The sequence below is a fragment of the Nannobrachium achirus genome (assembly GCF_963921795.1).
Source record: "Nannobrachium achirus genome assembly, chromosome: 20".
Classification (NCBI taxonomy): domain Eukaryota; kingdom Metazoa; phylum Chordata; class Actinopteri; order Myctophiformes; family Myctophidae; genus Nannobrachium; species Nannobrachium achirus.
The window spans coordinates 36,768,082-36,783,119 of NC_137827.1; the positions used below are offsets into that span (position 1 = coordinate 36,768,082).

Below are 15,038 nucleotides of genomic sequence, written 5' to 3' on the forward strand. Positions count from 1 at the left end.
ATTTCTTTTGTATGAATTTAATGTATTGTAAATTAATACTATTGAACAATTAGCAATTCAATGTAATGAATCAGAATGTAAAATTATATCTGTGTATTAAGAAAAGATGAGCATAAAATAAAACATCCAAGTAGTGATTTGTACTGTAGGTACTTTTTGTTAAAAGAACCCCATACTCACCTAACATTGTCTTAGGTACAATGTAGACTCAAAAGCCAGTCTCTAAAACACCTCCGATTGTGTGGTAATGCAAGACTAGGTACTCTACAATGTGTTGGGTAGATGGTAAGAGACAATTAATTCCCTAAAACGAGAAAGATTTCAAATTGAATCCCACAACAGTGTCCTTTTGGCAAGATAGTGAACTTCTTACTTTCTTACACAATTTCACCTCAATACTAATGTCAATTTGAATTGGAGTGTGGGAGGGTTTTTTACATCTTCATTTACACTTGGTTTGTGGTTGTTTGAACAGGATGGGTCAGAACTTGAAGAAGAAATGTGTACAGTAGATCCTATCTACTGAAAGGTCTTCAGCACCTGTAAACTAGGTCAACAGTCATAAAACATGTGTCACCGACCATGTCATCTCTTATTGAAGACATGTGTTATTGGGACATATTCAGGTAAACACTAAGAGAATCGCTGTGGACTGGACTGTGATGACTAATGACCTTTCGCCTTAGATATTTTCAGTGGTTCATCTTGCTTTTTCAATTTCAGTTTTTCATTGTAGAGGCAATTCATAGGCAGTTGATTTCCCCTGCAAAGACTTCTGCAGAATGACTTCAGGACATTGCTTGATTTGTTGATCAAAATGACCTCCTGTTAACCCAGTGTAATTCTGAAATGTTCAAATTCCAAATGGAGATGATTTTTTTATGTGAGGCTGGTTATGATAAATGTATGTAATAAAATTACGTTATAATATATTTTTACCATAGAAATAAATGTCTATAACAGACATTTATATTTATAGCCACTGTGATTCCGTGACAAACATTTAAGAGCAAGTAATCAATCCACAGGGGCCTCTTGTGACGTATTTATTCCATATGAAGATGCGTTGGTATGGTATCCATGGCAATAAGCATCTTTGTGTCCCCCAGCAAAGTAGGCAGTGGTGGAAGAAGTACTCACATCTTTTAGTAGAAATAGCACAGTGAAGAAATACTTGTTTATCATTATTGATGCATTAATGTTGCAGCTGGTGAAGGAGGAGCTTATTTAAACTATTTTATATTGCTACTAAATATCGTAATCTATAATTATCTTACAATAAATGCGAGAAATCTCTGTGAGGATGAGAACCGTTTGAAAAATGTCCTTGATTACTTTACTACTACCATGAAAAGAAACATAAGTGCCCAGAGCATTTTTAGAGGGTGCAAAATCGTATTTGCGTTTCACTCCAATGGACATCAAGTTTGTTTTATACATCTAAAATTCATAGAAATATAATGGTAATATAGTAATACATTCAGGAAGACCCTTTGGCAAATCTTCAAGCCGTACAATCTCTCCGTTTGAGCTTGGTTCCTATGAAGCATGGGACTGACCAGTGACCAACCATGTGTAACCAGCTGTGGAAGTGGCCAGTCTGGCCACACAAACACACACCCAGAGAACAATAACTCTGTGGACCAAGAAAACAGAACACAGCGAGTAAAGACTTAACTACACTTATAAGGTCTAACCCGGAGAAAGGCACCGGAGCACACGGATCTTCTTTTCATTATTTCATATGCAAACACACAATGCAGTGTGAGTGTTTGTGTGTTATGTGTGTGTGGCCAAGACTACAAAGCATGTCACGTGAATGGGCCTGCGTCAAAGCCCCTCCTGTATCCTGGCTGCTAAATCGGCATGGTCTTTTTTTTACGTAATGCATGTTTGATTTATGGTTAATGGTTAGTCACACAGAGGGCATTCCAGACACACCTTTACCCAGTGACTCGACATCTACCACTGAGCATGGTCTATTTCACCAGCAAAGGTGTCTGGCTTCAGCTTCAGTCCCACAGGTCGTGGCTCCCGTCCTATAGGGAGATGGGTTCGTGTGTTTCTGTATGTTTAACAGATTCTTAACTTTACAGTCATGTGGCAGACTGCCAACCTTTCTCTGTTGCACATTCCAGCTGTCTCGTGTGTACCAACTTGCATCTACAAATTCCTTCACCATGACAGCATTAGCTTTTTAAAGAAATAGATGTGTGTGTTTATCTTTATGACAGCCAATAGCCATATAGGAGTGGGTCTCATACAGTATGTATGTAAAATGATCTTGTCCAGACAAATGTTAAGCAGCAAGTACATATTTTAGCTATACCAAGTAGCTAAATTGGATTATTCATAGGCACATATTAAAAGTTCATATTGAGTTATCACATTTCTTGCAGGATGCTAAAAGGTAAAGTAGAAGATCGTGATCAGCAGGTTTCATTACAGCTTGGAAACTTGTGTTACAGATCTTTAATCCTCTGATTGGGTTCAGTTTCCTCTCTCTATCATCCTGTTTAGAAAAATATGAAGCAAGAAAAAAACAAGGCACACCTAAAAGTCGTTTTACCAGTAGGCCTAACTCATGGATCAGTATAGAGCGTATATGATTATTACTAATGAAGACATGCATTGCAGTGTCTCCTGCAGAACCTCAGTCATGCTTCCCATGGCACTTTTATTTATTAATACAGTAGAAAGGCAGAGAGAAAGAAGATGGTATTTTGAAACAAAATAAAATCCCCCAGGTCTAGCCAGTGCATAGTAGTTTCAGGGGATAGGGGCCCTCAAGGGCCATACTATTTCCAGGCAGATGTGCCCCCAATAATCATGTAATCTGTAGGCCTACAGTAGCCTATATCCTAGCAGATGTAATATAATGTAGTGTAATTGGTGGGAATCAACAGATGTGGCCTAAACTAGTACTCAGCACTGTTTGCTGCTTACCAGCCTCCCCTATTGGACACAGCTGCTACAGACAATAGTTTACCCCCTGCTGTTGCTTTTTCATCAAATTGGGATAAGCATGTCCGCTCTGTCAGGAACTAGCTACTTCCCACAGCTGACAACCCCAGCCTTCCCGGATCTGAACTCTCCCCAAATAACAGAGAACCAGGTTGTCATGGAGGGAAATATTTGATTAATCTGGTTTTGAAGTAGTTTAATCATTCCTCTCTAATCCCCCTATCTCTCTCTGCCCCTTCCCCTCTTCTTGATTTAATTATCTCCGCCAGGCCGAATGTGTGTCCAACAAGACAATGTTTTTGCCCCCTTTAAGTCCCCCCATCCATCCTTGTGTGTGTGTGTTCCATCTGTACGTCTGTGTACGGAGGCCAGAGCAGAACCTCTGCCCCAAATCCTTCATCAGCCTGTTATAGCACCATCATGTGATCAAGACGATTAGATTTTTCATAATTGTATTCTATCCTGATTGAAGAATGGCATCTAAAGTTTGCATGGGCTCATTTTGAACAAAATGGCTCAAATCATGAAACTTGCATGCACATTCCCACTCGGCTGAAGAAGGGCCCTCTATTTATATTATCTCTATGGGTGGTCCGCATGAGGCCGGACTTGTATTTTATGAGAATTTACCTTCTGCACTAGGTATGAATAATAATAAAAAAATGCCCAAATGTACGATAATTTCACCATATCACAAAAATGTGTGCCATTCCATTTAGTTTATTAGTATTTGCTATTAGGCTACTCATCATCATTCATTGACTTCTACTACCTGGCCTGGCAGAGACCTGTGCTCTCTGGAACACATTTTTGAGTTTTTTCTCTTTCCCACATGTATACATGTATCCACATCAGTAAAGCACACGTTCTACAGCAAAGATTCCCAGTCATCAGACATCACTGCATGACACTAGGCCCCTACTCAAAAGTTTTCAGATGTCTTTGTTTTGTTTATAATCAATGAGGGTCCCTCAGCTTGTTGTTAGCACCATAGTAGCCTTCTGTCAGTGTCAGCTCAGCTCTCAGATGCATTCAGCAACTTTTGTCCATGCATCCTCCAACCGACTGATAGCCGTGGAGAGAAGCACATTGCTCAGGGACACTTTTTGACACACGGCAGGTAGCCTTGGTCTTGGATCAAGACAATCAAGGATGGTGGTGGACCTGAACCGGTGAATACTAGGACCACAATGGAAACAAGTCCCCAGGACCTTTTTTGTGTTATCCTTTTAGCTCAGATGTCTGACTGTTTACATTTCTGTCTAATAAAGTAGGCCAATCGATCAGTCAACCAGAAGGTTGACCTACTGTATGTTTTTTTTTTTTTTTATGTTTTCTCCTTTTTTTTCCTGACTATATCTACTGCATAGTATTGTGTTCTATCTGTTTGTCATTCAATGTTATATGAGATACTTCAATGGTTTCCTATGGAAATAAGCTTAGTCTTTTATAGGATCTCCTTTAGTAGACCTTGTACCAGTGAACTGTACCGTCATGAAAATGTACCTTCAATCAATCAATCTATCTATCAATCAATCAATCAATCAATCAATCAATCAATCAATCAATCAAGGCCTCTCTTTGTAGGCTACTCACTCAGCGGCTGCCACTAAACCAGGGGTCTTCAAATTTTGAGGCCAGGGACCCCCAAACTGATGGGGAGATTTTATTTTTCACCAAAAATTTCGGGGACCCCCTGCAGTATCGCTGCGGACCCCTTGTTGAATACCTCTGCCCTAAACAATGTGCATGAGATGCATTTCTGTTCAAGAATTAATGTTGTCAAAGAGCGCCCTCAAGTGACTGTGCAGGCAATGCATTCAAAGATAATCTACTGAATATTGACCATGGTAGGTAGGCCTATGTGTGTGTAGGGTGTGACTGCGAATGTGATGTGACACATCCAGGGCATTTAAGAAGCAGCAGGTAAGAACATGCAAGGTAGTATGCGAGAAGACGTCTAACAGCATGGACACAGATCAGAAAAATACTGTTCTAAAAGAGGGATTCCTGGTGAAAAGGGTAAGACATTATTAAGTACTAATAAGACAATTGCTGATGGGACATTTAGGCTATAATTTGATCTAACATAATTACCTTTATTTTATTTTTACAGGGTCATCTTGTACACAACTGGAAGGCTCGCTGGTTTGTACTGATGCCAGACAAGTTACTGTATTATAAATATGAAGGTGGCAAGAGGGACTCATGTCAACGTGGAAAAATCATGTTGGAAAACTGTGTGATTACCTGTCCTTTTCTGGAGTATGATAATCGGCCGGTGAGTTATGGAATTAAGTTGATATAGAAGAAATATATTAGAATATGAACCATTTAAATCCACTTTATGTTTGCTGATGATTACAGATGTTAGGAAATACTCACATTTTGTTACATCTAACTTGATATTGCATGTTGTTGCTCCAAAAACTCTCATCATAACATGAGACGCTTTTCACTGTAAGAGAGAAGGATCTGGATTTTCCATCAAATAATGCAGTGCTGTGCAGTTGACGTTTTATTCATGGTGAACAAACAGTTCATTATAGGTGTGGCATTGACAATGTCATGTTTTATGATCTGCTCAGACTTATCTCACTTGTTCAGACAATTCACTGCCTGAATGTTGCAGTTCTGTGAAAACATAATTGCACATGCATTATGCATAACAGTAGCCTACTAACTAGCAATTTATTCCAAACTGCCATTTTCCTTCTAAATTCTTAATGTATTTTTGGCACTTGCTCATGAACATCATTCCAAATGAATAATGTCCTCTGGGATTTCTATTCCCTATATATAGCTGGTGTTCAAGCTGCAGACACAGAGTTCTGTGGAGCATTTCCTCGAGTCTTGTTCTCGGGAGAAACGAGATGATTGGGCAGCAGCCATCACTGCTGCAGTGGAGAAACTTCGGATGGCTGACAATGGAGGCCCCCCAAGTCAACCAGAGCCCACCATATCTAAATCACTACAGTTAAACAACATCAGTCTGAAGTAAGCCATGCTTATGTTGCCACCTGGATTTGACACCAAACAACTAGGCTACCACTCTTCCAAAGTGGGAACCCCCCCAAACCTTGGCGAAGGGACAAATAGGCTTATATTCGGCTGAATACTACTAGCTACACACACTTCATACAATGAATAATAATCAATAATCAAGTATTGTTGCCATAAATGTGGTGACATGTCTGAATACCTGAATAATGTCTAGTCTATGAATGCTATGTCTTTAACCATTGCACTCCTTAATATTACGGTACTTACTTATAATGTTATAATTATATTATTTTCTTCCAACTGTGAGACACTATGGCTCTGCATGCAGCAAATGTAAACAGAAAACTGGTTGCTCTGTCTCAGTCAGGTGGTAGACTCCATGTATGACATCCACAGTGGCATCAAGCTGACCAACCATGTGGAGCAAGGCAGCATCTACAGCAACTGCTTCTTAGGTAAGCTTCTACAGAAACAGCATAGTCGGGGGATATCTTCAGAAATAGTGTCATATCCTGGAATAAATTCCTTACCAAAAAATGTCTTCACCAATGTGTTTGTAAAGGTGTCTAGTAAACATGTTAATAAATGTGTACAGCATGAGAATATATACTATATCCACATATCTCTATGTGTACATGTTTATACAGGTTCAGCAGTGGTGGACTGGCTAGTATTTATGCAGTTAGTTCTGACCCGTGTGGAGGCAGTGACCCTGGCCTCGGCCCTGCTGGAGGAAGGCTTTTTACGGCCGATAGGACAGAGGAGTCTAGATGCCATCCGCAGTGCTGGACTCATCGAACAGTTCATGGATGACTCCACTGCACTTTACAGCTTTGTGAGTACCAGTGGCCCACCTCATTGTTTTGACTGAATTTGTACCGAGTCGTGAGATTATGGGGGTAGTGTTTCCATCTTGTTGAATTTGTGGTGAGTAGTTGAACACACTTATTATTGGCTTTTCTTGAAGTCTGTATGGTAACAGTCAGTCGGGGAAGTACTTTATCTCATAATAGATTTGATCCCTCAGTCCATTAAGGGGCACACTTACAGTACTTGCATGCACATTACTGTTTGGAGGTTCTACTAACTGTTCATTTCTTCGTTGTTCATGTTTTCCTCACAGTCTGAGAGCTTTACGAAAAGAGGAAGTGTGAAGGCAGAGACGTCTTTGTCAGCTGTCGAGCTCAGTGGGAAAGTGATGAGGAGGGGTTATCTGCTAAAACAGGTACGTTCAAGCTACTGTACAAGTTCGGAAATCACATTCAGTTCTTCCCTGCTTCTCTTGATAATCAGTTGGTCCTAGCTGCGTGACTCAACTTGTATATCATCACTTTAACAAAGCCTTGGTTGTCATGTGTACAGCTCAGCATTCTGTATTTATTTTGCTATATGTGGCTCAATCCCGAACTTAGGGACACAAGAGAAAGAACTGGAAGGTGCGACTCTTTGTCCTGCGTTCAGAGCCTGCCTACCTCCACTACTATGATCCCAGCAGGGTGAGCACAATAGTTACACATTAATTATTACTCAATATTATTATCATCTTAACCTCTGTGCTATGATAAATTACCTATTTGTTTGTGCTACTGTCTGTGGTTGTGTGTTGTTTCCTGTCGCCTCTGTTTCCTGTCCTATGATGTCACCTCTCAGGATGATGTCAGCCCTGTAGGCGGCTTCAGTCTGCGCGGCTGTCTGGTCTCAGCACTGGAGGATAACGGAGTTCCCTCAGGTGAGTCACCCTCAGCCTCAGTCAAAGGTGCGGCCTCAGGTAACTGGGTTGGAATGATGCATCTGGAGCAATTAAGTTTATGCAAGTTCAAGGGTTGTGTTTGTTCATAAATGGAACATTTTCTTATTTGCCTTACTTGAACAATTTCTGGGGGGAACTTTTGTCAGAAATAATAGCCGATTTTCAACCTCACAACGCGTTACAGTGCAATGTGTTGTGAGCTTGTAGATCGACTAGATATGTTTATGTGGGGGGGCTTTTATGCCTTTATTGATAGGCTGACAGGAAATGGGGAGAGAGATGGGGAGTGACGCGTAGCAAAGGTCGTTGGGAACGGGACTTGAACCCGCGACACCCTGTCAGGCATCAGAGCCTATGTGGTATACGCCTAGCCTGATACTTCAGTCCGCACATCACCACCCCCTGTTGGTGGGTGTGTGATTGAGTCTGGCGCTTGCAGTCAGGCTAGTATACGCCTGGACTGCAAGCCCAGTGGGTACCCAGATCGGCTATTTTTGGCAAAGAAATTTGGTGTAGAGGGAAAAAAGTGGTCAAAGTAACTTGATGGACATTTTTACTAGGAATAGAGGGTTTAATGCATGTATACTTTACTGACTATCCCTCCATCTTCTCCATACAGGAGTGAAAGGAAACATTCAAGGCAACCTGTTTAAAATCATCACGCAGTCAAACACACATTACTTCATCCAGTCTCCAACCCACCAGGACAAGATGGACTGGATAGATGCAATCAGAAAACAGACCTAAAAGGTTTTAAACCTGTTTTGGACTGAATCCATACATTCCGTGAATGTTATGCTGTAGCAATAGCAAAGTATGCAATCCAAATGAAATAGATTAGAGTAATTTGACTAACTCCGATTAGATGGCAATCTATTTCACAATCATATATATACTGTAGTGTATATATATATATATGTATACATACATATACAGTATATAAAGTAAATCTTTCTTACATATAACACACACAGTATATGTTTATTTTTTCCAATAGTCATTCATGCAATCTTTTCATTATTAAATGTATTTTCTTTATTGAGCTTCATTGTTTTTTTTTACTCAAACCACCATGTCCTGAATACAAGTATGTACACGCGAGGCCCCAGGTTGTATTTTTCACATTCATACAGATTGGCAGCTCTCCTGGAAAAGGGGAACACACCCACACAGCAAGCTGATGCGAGCCTCTCCTCTTTTGTCAGCATGTTACTATGTTGACCATGTGATTCATGGTGAACAGCTGGTGATTCAGCCTTTCTTTTGCTCAAGTGAGCAATTTCTTTTAACATTTAATCACAAAGATATAATTGTCTCATAGGCCTAGTCACAGGGGTCCCCAGGAGTATCAAGTAAGATTTAAATGGCCACCATGTGAATATGGTGAATTCCCCTTTGCGTTGTGCCTTTGTTGATATAGTTGCCAGGCTGATAGAATGCTTGAGTTGGGGCCAGGGAAAAGAGAATTATGTGTCACACGTGACTAAAGCCTCTCGAGCCAAAGGAGACATTCTGTCCTATGGGCAGGTAATGATTTATGTTAGCCTACATTGTGTTCTAATTGCTGCACTGCTGGGTGCTGAAGATTTGTAAATACATTTAAAGAGCTGTTAATCAACCAGTAGATGTAAACACCTTGGAAAAATGACAAGATTTATTGCAGTGAAATACAGTCATTATGAAACATTCACATAAAAAGTGCCATGGTAGTCAGAAAAGTATATAACCCTGTGGTAGGATGACAATAACAAAAGTGCAAACTACATTAGAATGAGGCTTTAAGCTCATTTGTCTGTATCCCTTTTTGAAGGCAAATTAAGTGGGACTTTACATACTATATCACGGGCATGCACTAATGTAGGCTATACTTGGTTGAACATTACACCTGTTACAGTACTTCATAGGGATAGTCTTTAGTGTTGGTTATTCTGATTTCAGAAACATTCAGCTTCAAGCACTGTCATATTTTACCTTGAGAAATTATTTAAAAATACATTTTAAATGTCTTTTTAAATTACAAACTTGTTTCAGAAAAACATGCTGCCCCCCATTCAAGTCTTCACTGTGCCTAGATTGATCCCGCGTATTAATCTTACAGTAAGTAAGTAGTACAATCAGTACTATTATACTGTATATAATGTCTTCTTTGGGGAAGAGATTGTATGCTTTAGGCAAATTCAGGTCAAATGCCAGTTCCCAATGGACATCAGGCAGCAAAAAGGCCGCTACATTCAGTCAACATGTTCAAATCTCCAAACAGGTACCATAATCTAGTGAAGGCACTTTGTCTTAACACATGATTACGAGCCAGGTGTAACTTCAGAAAACATCTTCATTATGGATTGATTTTTACACAATTAAGGTACTATTCTAATTCTATTGTCCCTAAACAAAACTCTTCACTTCATCATCTTCCATCTGAGGGTCAGGGGAGGGGACTGGCCTTAGGCCACTTTTGTGAGCTGTAGATCTCCAAAGATTCTTAGAGCAGTCAGAGATGCAAGCGGGAAGAAGCGATGTGTGAAACCGCATAGGGGCTGACCGTCCACTAAGATACGAAACTGCTGGTGCTCACAAACAATCTCCATCTGAGAAGAGACAGGAGAGAGTTAAGGAAGAGAGAAAGAGAGACATTGATGGTGAGATGGGGGCATGAGTACTTGAGTAGTTGTCTTTTCCTGATTTTAATCACTTATAAGACTTATTTTGTACTTCAAAATGTGCCTGGAATTTTCATTATTGACATATTTGGTAAAGAAACGTGTGATATTTTGATTTTGTCCACATCGCCCAGCCCTTGGTATTGAGAGAATGAAGAATGTGAGTGAGTGTGGGATATTTTTAAAATACACGACACCGTATCCATTTCAGTGCAATCCTATGTTTGGACATTTAGATTTGTTGATTTGCTTGCAGTCATTCTTTTTCCAGAGCTATTGCCAAAGCAATGTTAAGCTTAATTCCTTGATCGGCGATACACTATTGCAGGCAATCTAGAGGTGACAGCTCAGAGCAACATGACCACAAGAAGACAATTAGAACTCACACCACATGGACCATGTGCACACACACCCGTACCTTAAAGGATTCCCCAGCAGCAAAAGGGAAGAAGGAGAGGGTGTTTTCAGAGGGGCCCCATTTTCCTGCCAGCCGAGCGTTGCGCTGGATGGCCTTGTTCATGAAGATGACCTTCATTTGGAGACCAACATCTGCCTCTGTCTCCTCCTCTTGTGGGACACTGGATACAGACACCTCAATACTGGACAAATACATGACAAAAGTGGTCAGAGATGAGCAACAAGATACAGGACGGACAGACAGACAGACAGACAGACAGACAGACAGACAGACAGACAGACAGACAGACAGACAGAAAAGAAACACACACCAGGACTACTGATATAAAGTCACTTTGATGTCTAATGTGTCATATAATCCCATATGGGATGGGCCAAATTATGGCATGACACGGAAATAAAAATGTCATTCATTCGTTCATTCATTCATTCACACCACACACACACACACACACACACACACACACACACACACACACACACACACACACACACACACACACACACACACACACACACACACACCTGGAGATTTCGTAATGTAACCACACACACGACACATGCACCTGGGAACTGGCCAGTACAATCATAATGTTCAATAGCTGGCAAAACCTCTACTATAGGTTATGCAAGTTCAACACAGCTCAGACACAGCAGCTCAGGCGAGTAACAGTGACATCTCCTGGTTTTAGTTGCAAATGGTGAACATTTCAATGTAAAATCTTGTACAAAAGGTCTACTGAAAGTCTGAAAGCCTGGGGCTGAATAATAAATTAGATAAAGTGATTACTAGCATTTGACATAATGGTTGAATGTATTAACGCTGTTGCTTCCCATTTTTCTATGCACAATTGTGCCAATGTGTAAGAAAAATATTGCATCCGGCACTTAAACCACAAAATGTCTTCCATTTTCGAATGCTATTGCATTTATTGACATTGCATGATCAATTATTAGTAGTCATATAAAGTAGGAATTAGAAATTCCAAAAAGGTAGCGCATCCAAAACTTCAAATCAATGGAGGACAAAGTAGCCTACTCACATTTCCACTTTTTTATTGGCACACACCACAAAGAACGCTTATGTGTTTCGTCTATGACCTTTGAATTTCTTATTTAATTATTAGTAGCTCTGCACTAGATTTGAACCCAAAACTAAAGATGACTACCGGCTGAATGGATAAGTAGGCCTATAGCTTGATTGATCTGTCTGGCTGTCAGTGGAAAGGCAATTATTCCCAATGATATACTGTAATATTCTATTTAAGTCTAAATTATCTCCATAAAAGGACAAAGGTTTTTTTCCCCTGTGTGTGTGTGTGTGTGTGTGTGTGTGTGTGTGTGTGTGTGTGTGTGTGTGTGTGTGTGTGTGTGTGTGTGTGTGTGTGTGTGTGTGTGTGTGTGTGTGTGTTGTAGAGCAGATAACATTACAGATAGACATGATGTTATCTCCCAGGGAAATTCCATTGTGATTATTGTGATTTCATGGGATTTGCAACACTCCCACACTCAAATGACAGGCAATGCTCTTGCTGAGGTATTTTCCCAAAACATGCATCAGGGGACCAGCTGCAGGGTGGTGGAGGCAATGGTGCAGACAAAGGTCTGCTTCTCACCATAGTAACGGAAAAAACAGGTGTACACTGTACAGTAGACTATAGGCTACTAACCTCTTGGGTTTTTGGTCAACAATTCCCATAACAACCAATTTCATTGAAGGCCGCAGCCCACCTTTTATCTCTCCGATATACTCCTCCTGTAAAACAATCGAAAGAAATCATTTTTTTTTATCGTACCGGTCAAACCTGCAACATCAGCATTCACATAGGAGTAGGCTATAAAATATAGCACAAAGCACGTGGCAGTTTCGATGCACCGTTAGCCTATTTTCATATTATTGCAGGTTATAGCGCCACGAGGCCTGGTATCTAATTACATCTGCAGGCAATATTCCCGCTGCAATATTGATAAGCCTGCCTGCGTGCCTGCGTCTTTAAAACGTCCACAGGTGAACGGTCGTTGAACGAGTCGACAAGCGTGTTTTATTGTTTCCTATTAAAACCGCGATTGATTAGGCTACATCAAATATCAAACTGTAATTAAACAATTTAGCCATGCGTTTATTTCCTATAGCCTCTAATACAAAAGAAAGAAAGAAGGACAAAAAACGGCAGATAAATCGTTTTACATACATTTTGTTTCTTATCGCTTTCTTCCATTCCAGTCAGCGCAGGGAGGATAGGCTATTCTATAAGTAGTGATGCCAGTGAGAGAGTTGATCAATTCTCTGCCTCCAGCTGGCAAACCCCGCCTGTCCGTTGTCATAGAGACAGTCTCCCACATTTGGCACAAAGGATGCCAGGGTGTGTGTGAGAAGAGAGAGAGAGAGAGAGAGAGTGAGAGAGAGAGAGAGGGAGAGAGAGAGAGAGAGAGAGAGAGAGAGAGAGAGAGAGAGAGAGAGAGGGGGGGGGGGGGGGGGAGGGGGTATGGGGCACAAAGGGAAAATATGTAGTTAGTTAACTATATTATAAAATAGACCTATATATAAATAATAATAATATATAGGTCTATAATTTTTTTAATTATTGTCAACTAAATTGCAATTAAAGAAAACAATCAAGTATAAATAAAGCCTATATCTTGTTGTTGGCTTGGGTTCATCATACCACTACTCAGAGACGCTCTGGATAAGATTTCTGCTGCTGCTAAATGCCTTAATTATAAGAGAGTGAGACATACAGTGCTTGATGTGAGCAGCCTAATTATATCTCATACTTTCCTCTGGAAATAGACTAATAAACAACTACCAAATCACTCATACATTTTCTAGGGGAGAAAATTATAAGAATTGTCCCACATTGTAAACGTGGCTATTAAAGGCCTGGCAAGGAATCATACCAGTAAGACGCCTAAGGGCGAAAGGCGACCTTGCCTTATAGGGCAAGGTCGCGCCATCTGTCTTGGCCATGTGGATTGGATTCTGTTAGTGTGGTTCTCCTAGGCCTAGGGCATCATCTGGGATACAATCCCTTTTATATATGGAGATCCATACAGAATCCCTTTTATGCCCCTGTTAGATATGGGCTTAATATTGATGACATCAGGGATCTCCATATATGGGCATAAAGGGGATTCTGTTAGAGTGGTTCCCATGACATCACAACATAAATCCCTTTTAAGCCCATATACCGGTACATGGAGATCCCTGTCTGACCCTGAACCAGTCACACCACTGTGATGTCACCTGTTTATGCCCATTATGGAGATCTCTGCTCTGAGTATCTGACATCACTGTGATGTCACCTGTGATGTCACAGTGATGTGTCAGGGGAACCACTGTGTCAGGCGTACCCGTACGAATTATCATAACATATCTTTAAACCACACAATAAACCACACAATAATGCACACTATTAAACTTTTGCCAGGACAACTTCTAGCCTCCTAGGTTTAAAATCAGCACAACTATTAGGCCTATGTTATATTGGTATAATGTTCTTTAATATTGCATTTTCCAGGTGTGATTGTAGGGCTTTGGCTGTGCAGCCAAAAACTGTGCATCTTCTTAATTGTGCATGTTTCATAACTTCCTTGCTAATGTGCTGAATAAACGATAAATTAAATTAAACAAGAATGAAAATTGTGTTTTATAATCCTGCAAATGATGAAGTCTGGAACGCCCCCTTTTCTCAACCTTTGCACCAACCAGCACAGGGGAATCAGCTGCTTTTGTCACATGACCCTCTTTAGCATGCGTCTAGCTTCCATGGGGTATTTCTGTTGCCTTTACAAATACATTTTGTATTTGTCTTGCCACTTCAATACATTAAAAGTAATATACAATAATAATACTAGTAATCATTTTAAATAAACTGAAGATAAACTCAACACAACAAAAATAACGTTATTTTAGAACATGTTAATTTAAGCAATACAATATTGTTGGAAGCAAGTGTCTCTTAAATAATGTCAAAGGCAAAAATGTGCCACATTCCCCCTGCAGCCGCCTACTAGCATAACACAGATCAAGAGAGAGAGCACAAGAGGAGGAGAATGTGCAAATAGAGAGTCACAAATAAAGAACTACACATGGAAATGAGTGAGTAACTTTGTTGAATATGGCTTTATTCTCATGTACGTCGAGGTTCCACACTATCTGGCGTCGCGTGTTATGTCTAGTCTTCAAGTCTGGCTAACAATAGCAAAGTACTGACAGCAATGCTAGCTGTCAGATCTGTATGTAG

The 15,038-nt window shown here is 40.3% G+C and overlaps 2 protein-coding genes across 2 annotated transcripts; one reads left to right on the forward strand and one right to left on the reverse strand.

Annotated features, from left to right (window-relative positions):
- Nucleotides 1-4,932: 4,932 nt before the first annotated feature.
- Nucleotides 4,933-8,464, forward strand: plek2 (pleckstrin 2; the record flags this gene model as incomplete). The annotated part of the gene is made up of 9 exons (XM_080751377.1): nt 4,933-4,986; nt 5,081-5,245; nt 5,768-5,961; nt 6,331-6,422; nt 6,615-6,802; nt 7,091-7,192; nt 7,380-7,463; nt 7,618-7,696; nt 8,337-8,464. The coding sequence occupies 9 exons, from the start codon at nt 4,933-4,935 to the stop codon at nt 8,462-8,464; spliced, it is 1,086 nt and encodes a 361-aa protein (XP_080607503.1).
- A 1,697-nt stretch (nt 8,465-10,161) lies between these two features.
- Nucleotides 10,162-13,013, reverse strand: LOC308305296 (galectin-related protein B; the record flags this gene model as incomplete). The annotated part of the gene is made up of 4 exons (XM_080750066.1): nt 10,162-10,305; nt 10,796-10,976; nt 12,465-12,550; nt 12,987-13,013. 4 exons carry the CDS (start codon nt 13,011-13,013, stop codon nt 10,162-10,164), a joined length of 438 nt encoding a protein of 145 aa, XP_080606192.1.
- Nucleotides 13,014-15,038: the final 2,025 nt, after the last annotated feature.